The 21079-nt window shown below is 33.9% G+C and overlaps 1 protein-coding gene across 4 annotated transcripts in view; it reads left to right on the top strand.

Annotated features, from left to right (window-relative positions):
- grm8 (glutamate receptor, metabotropic 8) overlaps nt 1–21079 on the top strand; it is a 444690-nt gene that overhangs the window by 291657 nt on the left and 131954 nt on the right. For all 4 annotated transcript variants that reach the window (XM_018092300.2, XM_012959967.3, XM_018092299.2 and 1 more), the window contains 3 exons: nt 10165–10300; nt 10753–10907; nt 11338–11475. In XM_018092300.2, the coding sequence (XP_017947789.1) occupies nt 10165–10300; nt 10753–10907; nt 11338–11475 (429 nt within the window). The remainder of the gene's footprint in view (nt 1–10164; nt 10301–10752; nt 10908–11337; nt 11476–21079) is intronic.

Raw genomic sequence — 21079 nt, 5'->3', positions numbered from 1 at the left:
TTAGTTCGCCGGCGAACAGTTCGCTACATCTCTACTCAGCAGGGATTCTTCTTAAAATGGGCCAAAGCACATAGCTGCTCTGCCCTATATATTATTACACAATTCCATCTAGTTGCAAACTATAGAACTACATTCGTCATGATTTGACCCAGGAAAGGGACTTACCTCTTTTTCTAGAGTAAGGCCCCCCCCTTAGCTGTCTAAGGCACCAGGGGACTGCCACGGAAAAGACGCAACCATTTTACCAGACCTACAGATAATACTTATATGTAATAGATCTCATACTTGTACAATGGTAAAACACATTTTTTGGCAACTGGATATTTGGATTAGCAAAGAAAATCAGGTTTTATGTTTACTGTACGTTAGTCAGGACAAAACAATCTAAGTACATACCATAGTTTGTTTCTTATTAGTAAGGAAAAAAAATGATGACAGGGGAATTATTTGCAGTTAATTAAAGCAGCAACAGGCCTGGATACAGTGGCCTGGACTGTGCAGATTAAAATTATTTAAAACAACTTGTCAGTGTGACAAAAAAAGCATAGTGGTAATTGCTGTTTCTGCAAGAAAGAAAAAACCTTATAGGATCTGGAATGTTCCTGCCATAAGGGAGCAGATTCTCTGGTATAATAAAGAAATAGTTTAATAGTAACAAAGCAGCATATTTTACTGTAAATTGTTGGAAGCATAATCCTTACCAGTATAACATTAAAAAGGTCAGACCCCAGCAATCTAATCCTACAAATTCCATATCCATACACTGATTAGGAGCACAGGGTTCATTTCAAGTTGAAGAATAAGGTCTCTTGCCATAATATTCTAATTTTCTTGATTTGTTGCTTCCGTCAATTTTTTGATAAACTCTTTAATACATTTTCTTATAAGTACAAACTAGTTGTATGAGTTTATTATAATAGAATTATATTCGGTTTTTCATAATATCAAATCAAGTTTTGGTTAAGAACATGGCTTTTGCAGAGAAAAAGGTGTGGAGAACATGGTTTATAGCACATAAAATAAACCCCTCTGTGCCATCAACCTAAGCTTTGCCTTTTTGGTGGAACAGAAAGAAAATGTATTTAGTTACCCATGTGATGTGCAGAAAAGAAAAGATGCACAGTGTACTGTATGTAACAAACTTCTTACTAAAAAAATAATTATTTCTAAATTGATAAGTTAATCACTGTTTAATAAAGAATATTTAGTAGTAGTATTTTTTGTTTCCCTTTAGTGCCAATTCTGTAGAGCTTTCCATGTTGTTAGCTAAGTCAGTGACTCGATTGGAATCCTCTTTAGTACAATCTTCTACTCTCCTAAGCATGCTGTGTTTGCACTGACTTGGCAGAGTTCCATTTGGTTAATTTGAGATGTGTATGTCCTAATAGGGAACGTAAGAGCTTTGTAAGGTGTAAAAGCGTGCCTGTCATCTTCTCTTTGAATCCAACACTGCTTTCTTAGATTAACAACAAAGCTAAAAGGACAGGTATCCTGTGACTAAGATACTTACTAGTTTAATTTACAGTATCTACAAAGATCTCTGCTCCAAGGTGGGTTTCTCTGCCCTTTTTACCTTGACTAGTGATATTTAATTGATGGCTGCACAGCTAATACTACACTTCAGCTGCCAGCAAGCTGTCATGGGATTCTATAAGTTGCAACTTTGTAAAAGTTGATGTTTAACTATATATCACTGGCATATTCGAACTGTTTAAAATGCTAAGGCTGAATATTTTGACTTTTTCTTAGCGATTTCTGCCTATAAAGTCTCTGCATATTGTAAATGAGGTAGACAAGAAAGGTGCTGTTTACTTGTTCTTTGTTCTTATTTTATTAAAGAAACTGCAGAATTTGCACCGTAGATTTTAAAACCACCACATAAATTTGGGCATGAGTTCCCTGTAACTGCAAACTGTAACTGGTAGTAGGATTGCCATTAAAAATTAAAGGGATACTATCGTGATTTTTATGGTATACTATTTATTTCTAAATTACATAGCAAATAGTTCTGTTTACATAGTAAATAATTCACTCTACCATTTACAATGTTATTTTTGAACCAACAAATGTATTTTTTTTTAGTTGTAATACTGGTGTGTAGGCAGCCATCTTAGCACATTGTGCCTGAATCTGAGCTTTTCGAAAAAGCTTTCAGGTAATCTATTGTTTCTCCTACTGCCATTTAACTGGAGGAGTTGCAGGCTGGACTTTAATTTCTTACTATTGAGGACTATTCTAAATAAAGATCCTCACACTAGTTGGGGGCTTGCCTGAAGTTTAGGACAGTACAAGGCCAGGGGCTGAGTATCGAAGTGAACTTTTTAAAATAAGCCTAGCAATATAGTTTAAAAAATGAAAAAGAAAACCTCAACATAGTATATGCCAATTAGGAGTTTAGGCAATATAAAATAAAATAAGAGGTATAGTCTGTTAGGGCTATTTTATCAAACAGAATGTTTGCACATTGGTTTCCGTTGTGTTAAAACTTATTCTGTGCTAATTTTTTAGTGAGCTTCTGGTTTGGGTTACAGAACCAAGTTGTCACTGTACTATAACAACCTATAGAAAAGAATTGATTTTGACTGCTCAATAAATTTGTATTAATTGGTACATTTATCAAAGCAGATGCGTTGATAAATGTGGCAGTTTGTTAAAGCACCTTCCTTACAGTCAAAAATATGTTAATACTTCTGACATAATTTAAACAAATCTCTCCTTAGGTTTGTATATTATGTTTCAAAGATATTGTTAGGACATAAAAGATTTTATTAGTAATATAAACTTTACATGGTCAATTTAGCCCACCTCAAACACATCTTATTGCATTTCTGGAAAACCTTATTAAGTTAGAGTTTTTCAGACTTGAAATGCAAGCTCTCCCAAGACCATAATATGTTTAGGTCTTTGATTTTAACAGGGTAAGATGTATGAAAACATTGTTATTGTCGTCCTGCTATAGTTATGCAAATACTATGCACAGCTATAAGCATATCTATCAAAATGCAAGTTCTGCATTGCTTTGGTTCCCTATAGGAAGTCCAGCCCGCAGTCTAAAAACCTATGTATTAAGTAATAATGAATCCACATGAGAAAATCATAACTATTAACAAAATGTTAGAAACATGAACCTTTCCACTTTACCTTCTAAAATATATTTAGTATCCCGAATCCTGAATGGGAAAAATTCGGATTGGATACGATCATTTCTGAAGATCACAAATATCACAAAAATGCTTATGAAAAAATCGTATTAGTCACGATAATATCACATTGGCGATCCGAAAGTCCCAAAATTTTCGCTCCGAATGATTGTAAACAGCGGCAAAACCTTTCCAAATTTTTCGTGCAAGCGTACAAAAAAGTCACGCAAGCATACGGAAAAGTCACGCGGGTGTACAAAAAAATCACGTAAACACAGAAAAAATCGGCGAAAATATGCTCAGAGCGTTCGTGTTAATAAATCTCCCCCATAGAGAATAGTTGCTGTTCAATTTAACTATAACAAAGAGAAGACAATAGCCATCCTTGGGGAAAATTAATAGAAAATAAATGACTGCCAAAGAAACGTTTGTTTTAATCCAGTCTGTTTACTATTTACTTTTACTTGCCAGTGTTTGCCATATAAACTTATTTCATCCTAATAAAAGTGGGCTTTTGTTACACAATTAGTTGATTTGTTTGCAGTCACAGTTTGGACTTTACCTATCATGATGGACCTTTAAAAAAGACTACATTTAAGTTCCGGTTATTAAAAAAATAATATGATCAAAAAGCTTGTACGTGTTGTAACTTTTAGACATGTAATTTCATTTACTCTGCAAGTGATGCCTTTTAAGTAATCCAAGTAGAATCTGGAGAGGCATCTATTGATTTTAGGAGTAAATGAAGTCTCTAGAGTTATTTGAGATTTCACTGTCCAGACAAACATTCTCCATTCCCTATCGAATTGCTTATAAGTCAGCCTGCAGTCTCTTAAACTTACCTGTGTCCATGGTATTGGTTTCCAAAAAATTGTTGTGGTCGCAATTCTCTGACAATAATAAATGGTTGATATTTTTCTGTGGGTACTTGCATTTAATTTACTTTGTATAGTTATAGGAAATGGAACATTATGCTACCTGAAAAAGGGCAGAAATATATTATTGAATGATTACTAATATTTTTAAATTAAAGTGATCTTTGATCTGATATTAGCTACAGAAAAGCTTGCTGTTCTGTTTTGTAACTACTGATATATTGATTATGTTTAAATTTATTTAATTCTGTTTAAATGCTTATATGAGGATACTATAACTAGCCATGCTTACTATTTTTAATTAAAAATAAGTATAACTCCAATGGGCAGATTTCCATTCATACACTAAATAAAACAGAACTGTCATCTCTAGTGATGAGCGAATCTGTCCCGTTTTGTTTTGCTGAAAAATTAGTGAAAAATTAGTGAAACAACAGAAAAATTGCAGAATGGCGAAAAATACATGAAATGTGTTTATTGTGCAACTTTTTTGCAACTTTTTTGTCACGTACGACTTTTTTTGATGCAACTGTGTCTATTTTAACACAACCGTGGCCATTTTGATGTGACCATGACTTGAAACTTTTGAAAAATTTGTTACACTTCAAGAGTTTTTCAAAAGTTTCACAAAACAATTTGCCAATGATGAGATGCGGAAATTTGCTGCGAATCTATGCCTGGCGAAAATATTTGCTCATCACTAGTCATCTCAAACTACAGGTTGAAAAGTAATGAAAATGCCTGCATTTATGTTTTACTGAACACCAGTGGAACATGCTACCATTCATTTCTTAAATAAATCAATTACAAGCACAGTTCTGTATAAAAGATTTCCACAAAATTTGAAACAGTGTTTCTACAGCTTTTAAAAAAGATCAGACTTCAGCAATCATAAAGGGCACCCTGCATGGATTTGTTAACTCACACTGGCTTTCAAACAGAAAAATCTTGGCACTTTCTGTACATTTTCTTGAATAGGCTTTTGCAACAAAGTAAAACTTTGGCAGCTTTTAGGATCATAAATCTGACTATAAAAAAATACCCTCTACAAGGCTTTTAATAAGATTAATGTCTTCCTTGGTTAATTCAAAATTGTAACCAAGGCTGATATGCAGAAATCCAGCAATAAGCAAGGCAACTGAATTTAGATATATTTACAGAAACTGTGATATAAAAAAGAAAGCTATGTGTACAGTGACATGCCATGGAGGTGCTGGAATGTTTACCCCTTGTCTGACTGGTGACCAAAGGAAATCTTGATGCATAAATAATCTCATTGCATAAATTAGGAGTCTGAATACTTATACCTTATACCAAGGGGCTGATTTTTCAAAGTTTCAATTCAAATTTTTACCACAATTTTATTTTTTTAATTGGAGTTATGGTTTATAATACTCGAATGTGCAATATTTATTAAACATGCAAGTTTATGTAGAAAAAATAAATTTTTTCAAGTCAATGAGAGTTGTTCAAGGCAAAATTTTTAAACAGTTTTTTTAATTTGGGTTTTTTGAGGTTTTCAAAGTTTTTACATTTTGTTAAGACTTTGTAGACCCATTGAAAATGATGAGCGAAATATACATTTCAAACATTCAAATTATTCTTTTACAAGTTTATTTGCTTGAGTTTTTTAGATTCAATATTTTTTATAAATAAACATTTGAGTTTGGTAAATTTTCAAGATTATTCAAATTGAAAAAGCTCTCCAAAATTCACAAATTTGAATTCTGATAAACAAGTCGCCAAGTCTATAGAAAATGTGATTTTAATCTGCAATCTTGTGATTAATATTTTTACAGTTTAAAGGGTCCTTTGTTAGTTAAATTGCAATAATTTTAAAGTAAATGTACATCTTAAGTACACTCATACAGTATATGACCTAGTGCATTTTTATATTCAACCCCTGTATTTTATGTACCTTTCAAGATTACAGTTAGAATTTTATCACCTTGGTCACATTACAAGAAAGCATATTAATTGTATAGCTCTCAGTAACAAGATAAGTCTAAAGGAAGATATGATATAGTGCATGGCATTACAATGTATGCAGTGTTGCAGTGTGCTAAGTTCTAGTCTTTTGATTTCTACCATCAAAAGACTTGTATGATCTGCTGACCCTTTTTGCTTAGATGTTACATGTAACTTGTTTCTGTATATAATAAGACCACATAATGACAAGAATTCCCTTTTGCATCCAAGAACATGATCCCAATTCTAATTTTTACAAAAAGTTACAATTAAAGTGACCCCAGTGTCTGTGAATATTATTATTTGAATCTCTACAAGTTGCCAATATGTTGTGCTGTCTGTATAGCAAGCTCTTCAGCTTTAGAGACCATGTTCTGCCTCACTTTAGACAGAAGGAAGTGCATCAGGAGAGGAGGTTCTGTGCAATGTTGTTTATTATCTTTTTCAACTAGATGTACCTTAGCAGGAGACAGGCTCAAAGAAGCAATAATATAGAAAGACATTTTGTTTTTCTGCCGATATTTTTTAGCTTTAATACAACTACTCTCACAAATTACTTTCACCTCATTCCCAACCATTCTAAAACCTAATTCTAATCCAAACAAACTGCCAAAGAAAGTATTCTGTTTGTATCACTATGGTTATCCAGGAGCAATCTCCTTATTTATAACCATCTTCATCTATCCAGAAAATCTTCTTGTGTAAATCTAGTGTTTTACTGGGCTTGGTTGGGTGTCTGTATGAATGGGAAGCTAATTCATTATTGATGCAAGTAGGAGGGGCTCTGTATAAAGATGTAGCTTTTAAGAGAACATCATAGCTAAAGCAGAAAACAGGATCGGATGTATTTTATTTATTTTACTAGACAAATTCACTTTAAATGACTGGGTGCGTCATTATATTAAGAATGTGTATGGTTAGTCCAATATATGGAAGGTGCATGGTTTACTGAGGATCAATATAGTTTAGTAGAGAGATCTATAATCACTATTACAGAATGATCTTCTATACAGACTTTAAGAATGAAATAATTTGTTTTTGAAAGACAGGAAGAAGAAAAACTTCATGAGTAATGGGTAATACAATGCACTATAGAAGTACAAAAGTAACTATAACTCATTATCGTACAATTTAAAATTATTTACCTTAACTTATATTTATAACTCATATAACTTTAGCTGCTTATATACCGTATACATGTCATATTGTTATCAGGACCAAACATTTTTTTGATGATTGCATCCACCTAAATGCTTACAAGAATCATACACAAATTTCACTACTTGTTGTGAGATTCCCAGACAGTACAGTACTACTACACACAGGTAGTTCCAGAGGTACAAGAAAAAATCACTGATAGTACGTTATCTATTACAGATTGAGATGAATTGCTCTGTCACATAGGTCATAAGCTGAGCTTTTTGTCTGCATGGCTGTTCCATATGAGGGAATGTTTACATTCTGCTTGTTTCCAAACAAACCCTGATGTTGCATTTTATCACATGAAATTAAAGTGTGCATATATTCCTTATGTAAGCACATTTTATGCATTTATTTGACTTGTGTGACATATTTTTCATTTACCTGTGTATTACAAAATCAAAATTACATTGCAGCTTAGGCATTTTAGCTCTGCAATAACATAAACATTACCCTAGCTTGTTAGAGAAGCTGCTTTCCAATAAGCTACAACTGTTCTTCATAGAAAAAAAGGCTCCCATGTTGGCAGTTTCTTTTAAGCACCATGCCTGGACTGTTTCCAGGTTGATTTGGAAGGCTACAGGTCAGCATTTTCCAGCAAAAAAGAAAAAAATTTGTGAACATTTTCATGACTGGAAAATATGGGAATTTAGCTGGAAAACTGTACCAGCCAAAAAGTTTACTCATCCCTATTTGAGAATTGTAATTATTTATGAGACACATACCAAGTCCGTCATGATTGTAGGCTTTTTTATGCCATTTGAAGACTCATTTATCAGTCAACAACCAATGAATTCTAAGTATCACAAGATACATTGTATTTAAAAGAAAGTTAGGGGGCTCATAGGCACAAGGCCTATTAATCTATCCAGTGACATATACTTGTCATTAGCAGGTTACCCGCTGTAGAGTAGCTTGGTGGTAAAATTTTTTTTTACATTATTTCTTCTCATCAGTATCTTAATAAAATAAGCATGCAAAACATTTAATTGGGTACATTAGCTTAATCCAAGTTAATTGAAAATTGCTTATATTACTTCTTAGTAGATATTAATTCTTTAATGTCATTTTCCATAAGTCTTCATTAGCTTCTAAAACATCATGTAAATAAAGTCAGTCATGCAGATTGTACTCATTTCGCTGTAAAGTAACAGTAACTGACAATTTAAATGTAAAAATTATATCCTTGGAAATATTAAAGGGGAATAATCTTGAAAAAGAAATTGTAACATAAGCATTATTTTCTAAAAGTAAGATGTAATTTTTTACTCAGAGCTTTGATCATTTTGCTAGAAGAATGGTAGAACTCTCCCAATAATTCTTGCTTGTTAACGATAAATAGAAATTTGCTTAGCATTAATTGAGAGCTGAAACATTTTCTTGCACCCATACTTCTGTTTAACTTTCTGTATTATGTGTGTATTTTTAAATGTTTTTGTACTTTGATTCAGTTCATATATTAATTTTCAGTATGTATTCTCCGTTAATGCCCATCTCTCTCATGCCCCAAACCTTGGCCATGGCTGCAAATGAATTTGCCCCTGCATCAACCTGCAGTTAGGCAGGTTTTATACAGACATAAAAGTTTAAACTTAATTATCCCTCTTAATCACTTTTTGCTTTTTTATCTCAGATAATCTTCTTCCATATTGTTGCACTCCTCCTTTTCCCTCCTAATAATCATCTTTCATGACTTCTGTCTTTTCAATATTTGTTACCCCACTCAATATTTTTTTTGTTACTTACATATATATATATATATAGTGATGAGTAAATCTGTCCCGTTTCGCTTCACCGAAAAATTTGGGAATCTTTCAAGAGATTAATGAAACGGGGGAAAATCTGCAAAACAGCAAAAATGTCAGGCATCAAAACAAATTTCTTTCAGTTAAACCCTTTTTTATGTGCTTCTCGCCAAATTTACCTGATAATATATAAAGAAAAATATAGGGGTTACCTTGGTATGCAGTGTGCCCAATTTAATTATTTCTAAACCTCTATTACTAATAAACCAATTACAACCACCCTTTTAACTAACACTTTTTAACACAAAAAAAAAAATTTGGTGAGAATACCAAACAAATGTGCAGTATTATGGACTATGCAATACTATGGACTATTTTTTTTAAAAAATGTGTTGTTTGATTTCATTTCAGTTAAAAGTAACATTCTTTTAGCAAGAAGCAGATGTCAAGTAAATGAAAAGTCCTTCTGGGATATTCATTAAATTTTTCTGTGCCTCAGGGCACAAAACAAGGACTTAAATATTTTTTTATCCTCTGTTCCTTTTTTTTTTTATTTGATCCAGTCTTGTACTTTACTGAAATTGTGTAGTTGCAGCAATGCCAGATTGCTATCAGCCAAAACAAAAAAGAAACCCTGAAAGGTTTGGGGATTTTATTTTGGAATTGACCCAGATATCTGATGCTTATTTAATGTACTTCAAAATATATTTCAATTGATTTTGTAAGTATTCATGGTTAGATTCGTTTGAAAATTATACCTGCAACTTACCAGTGTGGGGAAGGTTTCATGTATAGAGTTTTGCCAGACCAGCCCCATGTTGTAATGTGTTGCATTTATTTGGGAAGCATACTGTATGAAATGCTGGTGCAGGAAAAATGCTTTCCCTGTATTCTCCTGCGCCACCCTTTGAGAGATTTCTCTGAAACCATCACTAACAATGAAACACAAACTACAAGTTATACACAAACTGTTAATTGCATTGAACTGGATTTTCTGCATGACTTTTGCTTCAAAAAATAAAATAAAATAAAAAAAAACTTACCAGTCAAGGAAGAAAAAAAATGTATTCTTGATTTCTCATTTTCACTTGTTCTATGAACAGATTTATGTCTGGAACATAACAGAAATGGATTTTCCATAAAGCTGTTTTTATAATCCAAACTTACTGTGTCTTCAGTGTATAAATCACTAATCCTTAAAGTGTAGCTTTTCTGAACAATATCATGTCTTTACAGGAGGTGTTTGCATTGCACAGTCATTGAAAATCCCCCGGGAGCCCAAAGTAGGAGAATTTGATAAAATCATTAGACGCCTGTTGGAAACCCCTAACGCACGGGCAATAATCATTTTTGCAAATGAAGATGACATAAGGTAATAGGTTTCTCTCTGTTCCCCTGTTTTTGTTTCTTGTTTATATGTCATTATCACAGCTAGGCAGAATTATAGCACACTCTCTTGTTCCTAGCAAATTTATATGACCGTGCTTCAGAATTGCATGTGAGGATTGAGGTGTAGAAAATCTCAGCTGCATTTAAACAAAAAGCTTTTCTTGTCTTCCACTGGGACCTTAAAGCTTTCTTGCTGTAACTTTACAAGATCCTATGGATTAAGGCATGAGATTAAATGAGATAAATGAGATGAGAATGATAGATGACATAAAGAGTATTAGAGCTAGAATGAAACAAATTAACATGAACTCTAGACCCAGAGAGGTGTAAGTTACTCTCTGGAATTGACTTATTTTCTCTTCTTGGCAATTTACTATATCAGAGTAATCTCTTACGACTGGAATCAATACTGTTTCTCTTTTATTTGTAATGTAGACGAATTCTGGAAGCAGCCAAAAGAAACAATCAAACTGGGCATTTTCTGTGGATTGGTTCAGACAGCTGGGGTTCTAAGATTGCGCCAGTGTACCAGCAAGAAGAAATAGCTGAAGGAGCTGTAACAATATTACCAAAGAGAGCATCAATAGATGGTAACATGAATAGGATATGCCGATTTTGTGCTACTCACATATATATATATATATATAAGGGTACCTTTTATTTGCCAGTTTAATCTGCTTCATTAGGGATTGGTTTAGTGCATTTATGCAGTTAATAAACCACACATCCTTTTCAATCTACACTATGTAGGTTGTAAGTTGTAACTGCTGGCAGGAATAAGTGTTTTATCAGTAAGCTGCATGGGTACCCAACCTACTGTACTCTATTGTGTGCCAACATCTGTATGTTCAGTAATGTCAGTTACACATAATGTACACAATGCAAAAGCTGAGTCTAGAAATATTGGCAGCAAGACCTTTTTAACATCTAAGGCTAACAATAACCCTATCATTTATGTAACTTTGCTCTTGTCTAGTTGAATGACCAATACTAATATTTTTTTTCTTTAAAACAACTCAGGATTCGATAGATATTTTCGAAGTCGGTCCTTAGCCAATAACCGTAGAAATGTATGGTTTGCAGAATTTTGGGAGGAAAATTTTGGATGTAAGTTGGGATCACATGGTAAACGGAACAATCATTTTAAGAAATGCACAGGTAAGCAAAAAATATAAAGTATTGTTTTTAGATTATTTGTGACTTTTGTTTGTTGACTAAAGATGGTTTTGGTCAAAAATTCTGAAAATTATATAGCATTATAAAATATCTTCAAATTTTTTTTAAGAAGTGTTTCCCATGTTTTATTTATGATGCTTTTAATACTACAATAAGTGATTTTCATATATGTTCTTTTATTTATTTTTTCTTGTTTCTAATACTGTATATACAGAAACTTTACGCAGCATAACCAGTTATGAATGGCCTTCAAAATCAGTTTTTATGTCCATTCTTGATCATTTAATGTTCTCAGTTCTTTTGTTTTCTTTTAATGTTCTCAATACCCTTTTCACTGCCATACTGATATTAATTGTTAGAATGAACTTGATAACAGTCTGCTGCCAGGTAATGGTGACTTTGGTATTGTACAGTATGTCCAGGTAACAAATCCGAACAGAGACTTTTTAATGTAATTGGTATCAAATACATACACATCCATAATGTATATATAATATACATAAACTGATTTTGAAGGCCACTTGTAGTCTTCATTAACCAGGAGCATTACCCCTGAGAAGGGCACCAACCAGGGTTGTACAAAATACAATTTCAACAGAAAAACAATATCACTTGCATGCACTGTTCTATTGGGATTCCCTCTCCTCTCTTAGCAGCAGCTTAAACCTCATACCCAGGTCTGCTGGGAGACTTACAGTTAGCCCACTAATCAGCTAAACAGACTAATCTGCCTTCACACTTAAAACAGGAATCTGTGCTGTTTCAGAGTATTCTGGGGGCGGTAATGCAGAATAGATCTGGAGTTGACACATTGGGAAACCATGGGGATTACCATATATGACACAGGTGTTTTATGTTTATATATGATTTGGCAGCCTACAGATGCAAGAACTGTTTTTTTATATGACTGTGTACTTCAAAAGATATGAGAGGTCATTTAATAGGCTATGACAAGGAATACAAGAGAACTAACTGGCGGGATCGTGTGTGTGATTTAAACAGGTAACGGTAATAGATATAGGACAGCAACAAAAAAGTATACAAGGAAGCCTAAACAGAACAGTTGTAGGCTGATGAGGACATCATCTCACTTAGCAACTATACCATGCACTATAAGGATAGAAACATGTGCTGCTGTGGAGTTTGGTTTCATTTTGGTTGTCATTACCGAACATTTAGAATCCTCTCATTTATTATTTACAAGCTTACTGCACACACACACACACATTTCACACACACAAATTTGCGAAAAATTTGCGAAACACATTTGTCGTGCAATTTTTTTGCCGCCCCCGCCAATTTTTTTGTCGCCCACGCTTTTTTGACACAACCGCACCCAATTTTGACTTTTTTTGATGCGATCACGCCCAATTTGATGCGTGACAAAACAAATTCCGCACAACTAAGTTTTCCGCAGCAAGTTTTCACAAAAGTTTCGCGAAACAATTCGCCAATGGTGAAATGCGGAAATTCGCTGCGAATCCATGCCTGGCGAAAAAAATCGCTCATCATTATATATATATATATATATATATATATATATATATATATATATATATATATATATATATATATATATATACCTTAGACAAAACTGTCACCGCACTCATCCATAGCGTAGACCCTGGTGCTCCGCAACTTAAGGGCGCCGTCTCGCCCCTCCAAAATAGAAAGTTCAAAAAAGATGCAGCACACAGGTTATTTGCAAAAAGATGTATTAAAAAGAATCACATCACATATGCGACGTTTCGGACACAGTACATGCCCTTTATCAAGCCTGATAAAGGGCATGTACTGTGTCCGAAACGTCGCATATGTGATGTGATTCTTTTTAATACATCTTTTTGCAAATAACCTGTGTGCTGCATCTTTTTTGAACTTTCTATATATATATATATATATATAGGCAAACGAGAGAAAAAGAACTGCACTCGCAGGAAATTTTTACACCAAAGACATCATATGATTTGAAAAAACGTGAGGTTTCTTTATTGGTCCGACGTTTCAGTTCCCAGTCTGCTGTCCCTGAGGAAAGTTCCTGTGGGAACTGAAACATCGGACCAATAAAGAAACCTCACGTTTTTTCAAATCATATGATGTCTTTGGTGTAAAAATTTCCTGCGAGTGCCGTTCTTTTTCTCTCGTTTGCCTATATTGCTATATTGCTCTGGCACCCAGGTATTGTCCCTAACTTTTGGTGTGCAGCTTAAGAACTGTTTGTATATATATATATATATATATATATAAAAATGGCATGTTATTTATAATAACATTTGTAACCTGTGCCAATTATTTTTAATTTATCTATACATTCCTCCAGTGTATATTTATTTAACCTTATTTATATATATTTTATATAACCTTATACACTGGAAGTGTCTGGTAGGATACTATCAGTGTGATTGGGATTAATCTCCATCGTTGGGGAATGAAAAAAGGGAACTGATAAAATTATATTCACCTTTGGCGTCAATTGCATTTGCCCAAAAACTCACTCTCACTATATATATGACGAACGTTCCATTTTGGAACTGAAACGTTGGACTGAATAAAAACCTCACGTTTTTATTTTTCACCTAATGTTTCTTTTGTGAAAATTCCTGTGAGAGCCATCATTATTCTCCTATTTGCATAGTACAACGTTGCACACGCTCAAAAAATGGCATTGGTCTTTTTATCATTGTATTAATCAAAGAGAATTAGCACAAGGTAACATTCCAGTCTCAGAATGAGTAAGGCACAGTTCATATTTCAAAGTCACAGTTTGTTAGAAGTGTGAAAAAGAAGATTATGTTTTATATATATCTATCATATTTTTTTTAGAAATGTCTGAAATTTAAGCATGTTTCTAATTTAACTGCTTGAATAAAAAATTAACTGGGGGGGGTTATCACAATGCAGTATACTTCTGTATTATTTACCTTATCTGCATGTACCCTATCTATATTTCTGTAAAGCCAAAGACATAATACTTACAGAGGTTATAATTTTCATTGACTTGTAATAGTTATGGACCCTGGTTCTACATTTTTCGAGGGGGGGTGGTATTTCACAATTCATATGGTTAAGTTTGATTATAGCAGGAGCTGATTTTTCATTTACCTACTGTATATGCCTTTTATTTAAATTATTTTATTAAACTAATACCCTTTCGAAATAAGGAACTTTATAGACTAGAAATCCAAGAGTTTTTTATTAAAGGAGCAGGTAGTGTTATTCTGTATGGGTGCAGTGAGTAATTAGCAGAAAGTTGGCAATCATACATGAACTGGGATTTGGGAACTGATATCTTAAAAAGGAAAAAAATTGTTGCATCTTCTCCCCTAGAACAAATGGCTCTAAAGGCAAATCGATAATCCAAAGAATAACCACAGAATAACCAACAAAAGTGTCAGAGTTGGAGTATGGGTTTAAACTTGGGTGTACTTTGATATTTCCAGACTAGAACCATGATTAGTGTTGTAACTGAAGACACCAATAAAAGATTCCTTTTACAGCTAAAAAGTAAATGACAGGCAAACGGACAGACTAATGGGAAAATGTAAAAAAAAAGTTATAGGTAAATATATACGCAACACAAATGTAATTTGTTGACAAACCGGGTTGTAAGTAGGGACCTACTGTACTTGTGGATAGGTGTAAGCTTTAGGTAAATAATGAAATATTGAAATGTCCAGTCTCCTGCATTCTTGCCTCTTTATAGTAGATATCCGCAATATTTTTTGTTCAAGAAAGTCAATTACATTAAAAAATATCAACACTCAGGTTAAATATTCCTGGAGATTCACAGAATCAATCTCTCTTCCTCTCTCTTTCACTATGCACTGCAACAGAAAAATTCTGAAGCAAATTATCACTGATGCCTGCTGTGAGGTAGATGAATCAGGAAACATCTGACATATGACTTATGGGGTTTTTCAGTGTTGCTGAACATTTATGTGTCACAAATGTGGGTGTTCAGTTATATATGGCATTTATGAAGAAGGTGCTGTATATGCCCAAGGCTTTAGTGCAGGTAGGAGGACATGTTATTGCTGATGCAATGCCACGTCCCTATTTCAGTAAGATACTTTATTTCTCCTTGATCTAATGCAAATTGCTAGTAGGCATGAGTGAATCAATTCATTGCAAACTTGATTCAATTCTATTAGCAATGACTCTCTTTTGTATTCAGTTTCCATCAGATGCACATTAGTTTGTACTTTGATTTGATACAGATCATTTTGAAACATGTGATTTGAATCATAAACCTTAACATAGCAACTTATCTCTGCCTGCAAGTAATCTCTTCCCCTGTGGCAGCCATGTGTCATGTGTGCACATTTTGGGTTAAAAGTCAAAGTACAGGTATGGGACCTGTTATCTAGCATGCTTGGGACCTGTGGTTTTCTGGATAAGGGATCTTTCTGTAATTTGGATCTCCAAAACTTAAGACTGTTAAAAATCATTCAAATATTGAATAAACCCAATAGGCTTGTTTTGCCTCCAGTAAGGATTAATTATCTCTTAGTTGGGATCAAGTACAAGGTACTGTTTTAAAATTACAGGTATGGGATCCCTTATCCAGAAACCCATTATCCAGAAAGTTCTGAATTACGAAAAGGTCATCTCCCATAGACTCCATTATAAGAAAATAATTATAATTTTTAAAAATGATTCCAAATTATGGAAAGATCCCTTATCCGGAAAACCCCATGTCCCGAACATTCTAGATAACAAGTCCCCTACCTATACAGAGAAAAAGGAAATCAGTTTTAAACATTATAATTATTTGCTTATAATGGACTCTATGGGAGATGGCCTTTCCTTAATTAGGAACTTTCTGGATAATGGGTTTCCGGATCAGGGATCCCATACCTGTACTGTACAATCTCTATATATTGTATTGAACAGGATCAAAATCTGATATATCCCCCACATATGTATGCATGAAATAAATGGGGTTGTCAGAGTGGAATTCTAGTGGGACTTAACAGCATTAGAGATAACACAAACAGATTGTCAGTGGTTATTGCAAGTAAACTGTTTTGTACAGCTCTACTCTAGTTGCCTTCTACCTTTCCCTGACACATTGGAACATTATTGATATGCCAATGGCTAAAGAATGTCCAACAGATGTTCATGAGGGAGTATAGTGATTAGTGATGAGCTACATTTTCGCCAGGCATGGATTTGCTGTGAAATTCGGCATTTCACCAATGGCAATGTTTTTTCGAAACTGACGCAAAAATTCACAGAGCGGGGAAAAAGTTGTGGTTGTATAAAAAATGTTTTAAGTTACTTGTATGTGTAATTCATGATAACAACGCAAGTCAGAATGTATCACTTTAGCCCAAGACAAAAATACAAAAACTTACAGTAACATTTATCAGCCACATTTAACAAACAATATAACAACTTGTCACTAGACATAGAAACAATATTCATTCAGTATACCAATATATTTGTCATCACATTTCTAAACAAGCATCTTTTGGTATACAAGCTAATGACGGTAGTGATATTAGCTATTGCACTGCCTCTTCTATGTTTGTTCCAGCTGGCAAAACCTGGCATATGACTATATAGTATAACTATATAGGGTTAAAATGAAAGATATCAAAAAATGCCAAAGTGAGTAATTTACCAAAAAATCCTTTTATTAACCTTGATTTGCCCACCAGTGCACTGGCCTTTTTAAGGTAAATATAATTGAGAGAAATGGCTGGCTAAGTGCATGGCACACTACATACAATTTTTTACATCGGATAATACTGGGAGTTATTCCAGTAAATTTTAAATTACAACAAATCTAAAAGCATCTTGGAAAGCAATTTAGATGGATTATTGCCCCAGGTTTGAAACCTGTACAGCAGAGAAGTGGTGTCCAATTTGTATCACCCAATAATAGGTAATCCTAGTATTTGACTGTTGGTCTCTTTAGTCACACAGAAATATCTGTTTCAATGTTAGTTTTCCAATTGTATAAAGGGGACATATTGATTAGGCAACTGGTTTTTTTTAGAGGCCCATGTATCAACATTCTGAGTGGTTTTAGAGTTTTTTTTTGTTTGTTTTTTTAAAAACTATGAAAAAACTAATTTCCACTAAAACCAGAATTTTCTAGTAATTTATTAAAATATTAAAAATTGGAAAAAAATATGAACAAATTAAAATATAGAATGAAAACAGAAAACCTCAAATATTTGTTCTTGTAAGAATTTTTGTGTGCTTACAAATGAGAAAAAAACCCACAAAAACTTCTAAAGCGACAAATAAAATAAAGATATTTCCAATTTGCCTCGTATAGCATAATATATATTCATAAATTACGTATTTTTCGAGTTTTCGTGTAATTAGTATAATCCATGGTTTTTAGTGCTAAAAACCATGATTCGTGAAAACAAAAAACCACGAAACTGCTGAAAAATTCATGGAACAATGAAAATTCATGAAATGCGAGTACCATGTGACTGTTCCAACGCGTGCACCTTTTTTTGATGCAATCGTGCCTTTTATGATGCAACCGCAAACTTTTTGGGGCAAAATTTGGTGGGAGTTTCGCAAAAAAATTCACCAGTGGTGAAATGCAGAATTTTGCTGTGAATCCATGCCTGGTGAAAAAATATGCTCATCACTAGCCGTAAGAGTAGACCCATTCATATGAACCAAGACTTGTTGCTTAATGGTAGGAAAGTTATCAATTATGTGGCCTCATCCCCATTGCAATCCATGTATATACCTAAAAATGTCTAGAGTAGTGATAAGTAAATCTGTCTAGTTTCGCTTCGGCAAATTTTTCTGCAGCGAATTTTGATGCCCGTTTGCTAAAAAATCTGCCAATGGCGAAAAGTGAAAATTCGCTGCTAATCCTTGCCTGGCGAATTATTTCACCCATCACTATTCTAGAGATAAGAACAACTTCTCCTTATGCTATCAATGACAGGAAATTGATAGATATGGATCCTCACCCTGCACAAAAGCCATTTATCACCCCAAATGAAATTTGCCTACAAATATTTTAATTAATAACAGAATATTGATTGCAGTACAGTGTAACATAGATGGTGTTATACATGCATGAAAGATGTGTAATGCAACATACTACTGCTGTATTGAGGGATTTTATACTTAATTCTAAGTTGAAGTGAGGTGAATGCAGAGACACTGCTAGTAGGTCAGTGTGAAAAGTTTTCTAAGGAAGTTTAGTTGGAGAAAAATGGCACAAGAATGTCAACAGAAATTGCTAAGGGCACATGCTTTGCACTAAGTTGTAATGTGGCTAATATTTCAATACTGTGTACTTAAATAATTGATCCAATGGACGAATTATCTTGCTATGCCCAAATCACAGTGTGTCTGAAATGTTTTTTCAGCTAGTAGGTGCAACCAGTCAGGAGTGTTTAACATGTTTGTGATAACTGCATGGCAGAAACTGCTTCACAATTCATTGGCAATGCTTTGTTATTCCTATGGAAGAGCAGTACAATTTAGTGCAACGTAAGAAGTATTGTTATATCTGGAGCTGTTACTGCAGCAGAGGCTTGCTTCACTCAGCTCTTACTCCTTGCTTACTAATACTATAGATGCCAGTGTATAGATATGTCTGAATAAGTATCTGTATATATGTGCACTGGGGTTTATTGGGAGGGGTTGAACTTGAACGTTTGTCTTTTTTAATCCCAAATTATTTATTTAACTATGGAAACCTTAATCACTAAAACACTTAAAGGCTTACTCAAAACTGAAACCCTTATTTAGTATTTTGCCAAAGTGAAATACAGAACCCACAATATTTGGCTCAGGGAATGGCACTGCAGACATATCAAAGCAGGTTTTTATTACTTTAAGGGAAGTTATACTTTCCTTTCATTTACTGTTAAATCTCAAGTATTTTTCATATTTTCCATTACAAAAATAGCTATATGTGTCATCACAGTGAGTCAGATCATTTCTTCCTGTACTTGAAAATGAACATAGTCCTTAAAGAAAATCAATATCTCATTGTAAAAATATCCAAAGCAACAAACAAAAAAGAAACCAAATGCAAACTCCAGCAGGACTGAAAGGTTTATCTCTGCCTTAGTTAATATTTTACAGAACTCTGTTCTCCAGCAGAAAAGAAAACAAAGTTAACATTAGTTTGGAAGAAACATAGGTCATGAAAGGGGAACTAACACAAAATTAAAATGTAATATAAGCTTTGTCTTATGGAAATACGAAACATTCTAAATATAATCAATCAAAAATCCTTTACCGTTCCTGAAATAATGAAGTTATTCTTCATTATTCCCCTCTCAGCAGCCTGTCTTTCTTCAGTCTCTCTCAGTCAGGGTCAAATTTTGATTGATAGGTAGGTCTAATACATCTTTTAGGGGGTCTTCCTTTCCTAGCAGATGTATAAGAGCTAACTCAAATAACAGACTCCAGCACAAACAAAGTAACTGACTTGAACACAAATCCTTCATGTAGAGAAACCAAATTTCTGCCAAAGCTGGTTAATTTGAAAGAGCGCACACTAATACCTCTTCTAGGCAAAAAAGGGTGCAACCCCCCCCCCCAAAGGATGTATTAGACTGTCAATCAAAACCTGACCCCACCTATTGCATGGAGAGAGACATGATGAGAGGGAGAGAGTGAAATGTAACTTCTATTTCAGAAACAGGACAGCATTTTTAACTGATTATATTTTTGATCCATGTACATAACTTTTTTTTCTTAAAGGAATACTGTGGGATCCATGGGATCTTTTTTTAAAACTCATCAGTTAATAGAGTTTCACCTGCAGAATTCTGCATGGAAATCTGTTTTTCAAAAATGCAGATTTTTTTTATACTTATCTATCCATATTCTTCATTTCCCTGAGTGCCACAGCCATGTGACTTGTGCTCTGATAAACTTCAGTCACTCTTTACGACTGCGCTGCAAGTTGGAGTTTCCTCCCAAGCAGCTGATCAGCAGAACAATGGGAAGGCAGCAAGATAGCAACTCCCAGTAGATATCAGAATAGCACTCAATAGTAAGGAATTCAAGTCCGGTTTGGGACTCCTCCAGTTACATGAGAGTAGGAGAAACAATAGGTTACCTGAAAGCAGTTCTAATGTGTAGCACTGGATCCTTCTGAAATCTCAGACTCAGGCACAATGCACTGAGATGGCTGCTGCCTACTCACCAATATTACAACAACAAAAAATTAAAATGGTACAGTGAATTATTTGCTATTTAAACTGTGTAATTTAGAAATAAAAGGTACACCATAAAACTCATTACAGAATCCCTTTAAATGCAGGTAAAAAAAAAATAAATTAAGAAAAGGATTCACTGTAATCTATAGAACTCCAAAATACTGCAATGCTTTTTCTAGGAATGCTCTAAAATATAGACATTTAATTTTTCTCTCTAATAATAAGGCACCGCTAATCAGCCATAAATCCATGTCAACTGCAACACAATCCTATTGAGTTCTGTTAGTGGTTAAATGTTTTTAATAACCTTAAGGCATGGTACTGCACATTAAAATAAACTACTTATCTAGAAAACCCCAGGTCCTAACATTCTGCATAATAGAAAAATATAATATTAACATTTCTGGCTTTTCTACTATTTA

The sequence above is a fragment of the Xenopus tropicalis genome, chromosome 3, assembly GCF_000004195.4.
Source record: "Xenopus tropicalis strain Nigerian chromosome 3, UCB_Xtro_10.0, whole genome shotgun sequence".
NCBI classification, from domain to species: domain Eukaryota; kingdom Metazoa; phylum Chordata; class Amphibia; order Anura; family Pipidae; genus Xenopus; species Xenopus tropicalis.
The sequence above is the reverse complement of the archived record's forward strand: the minus strand, read 5'-3'. Positions and strand labels throughout refer to the sequence as shown.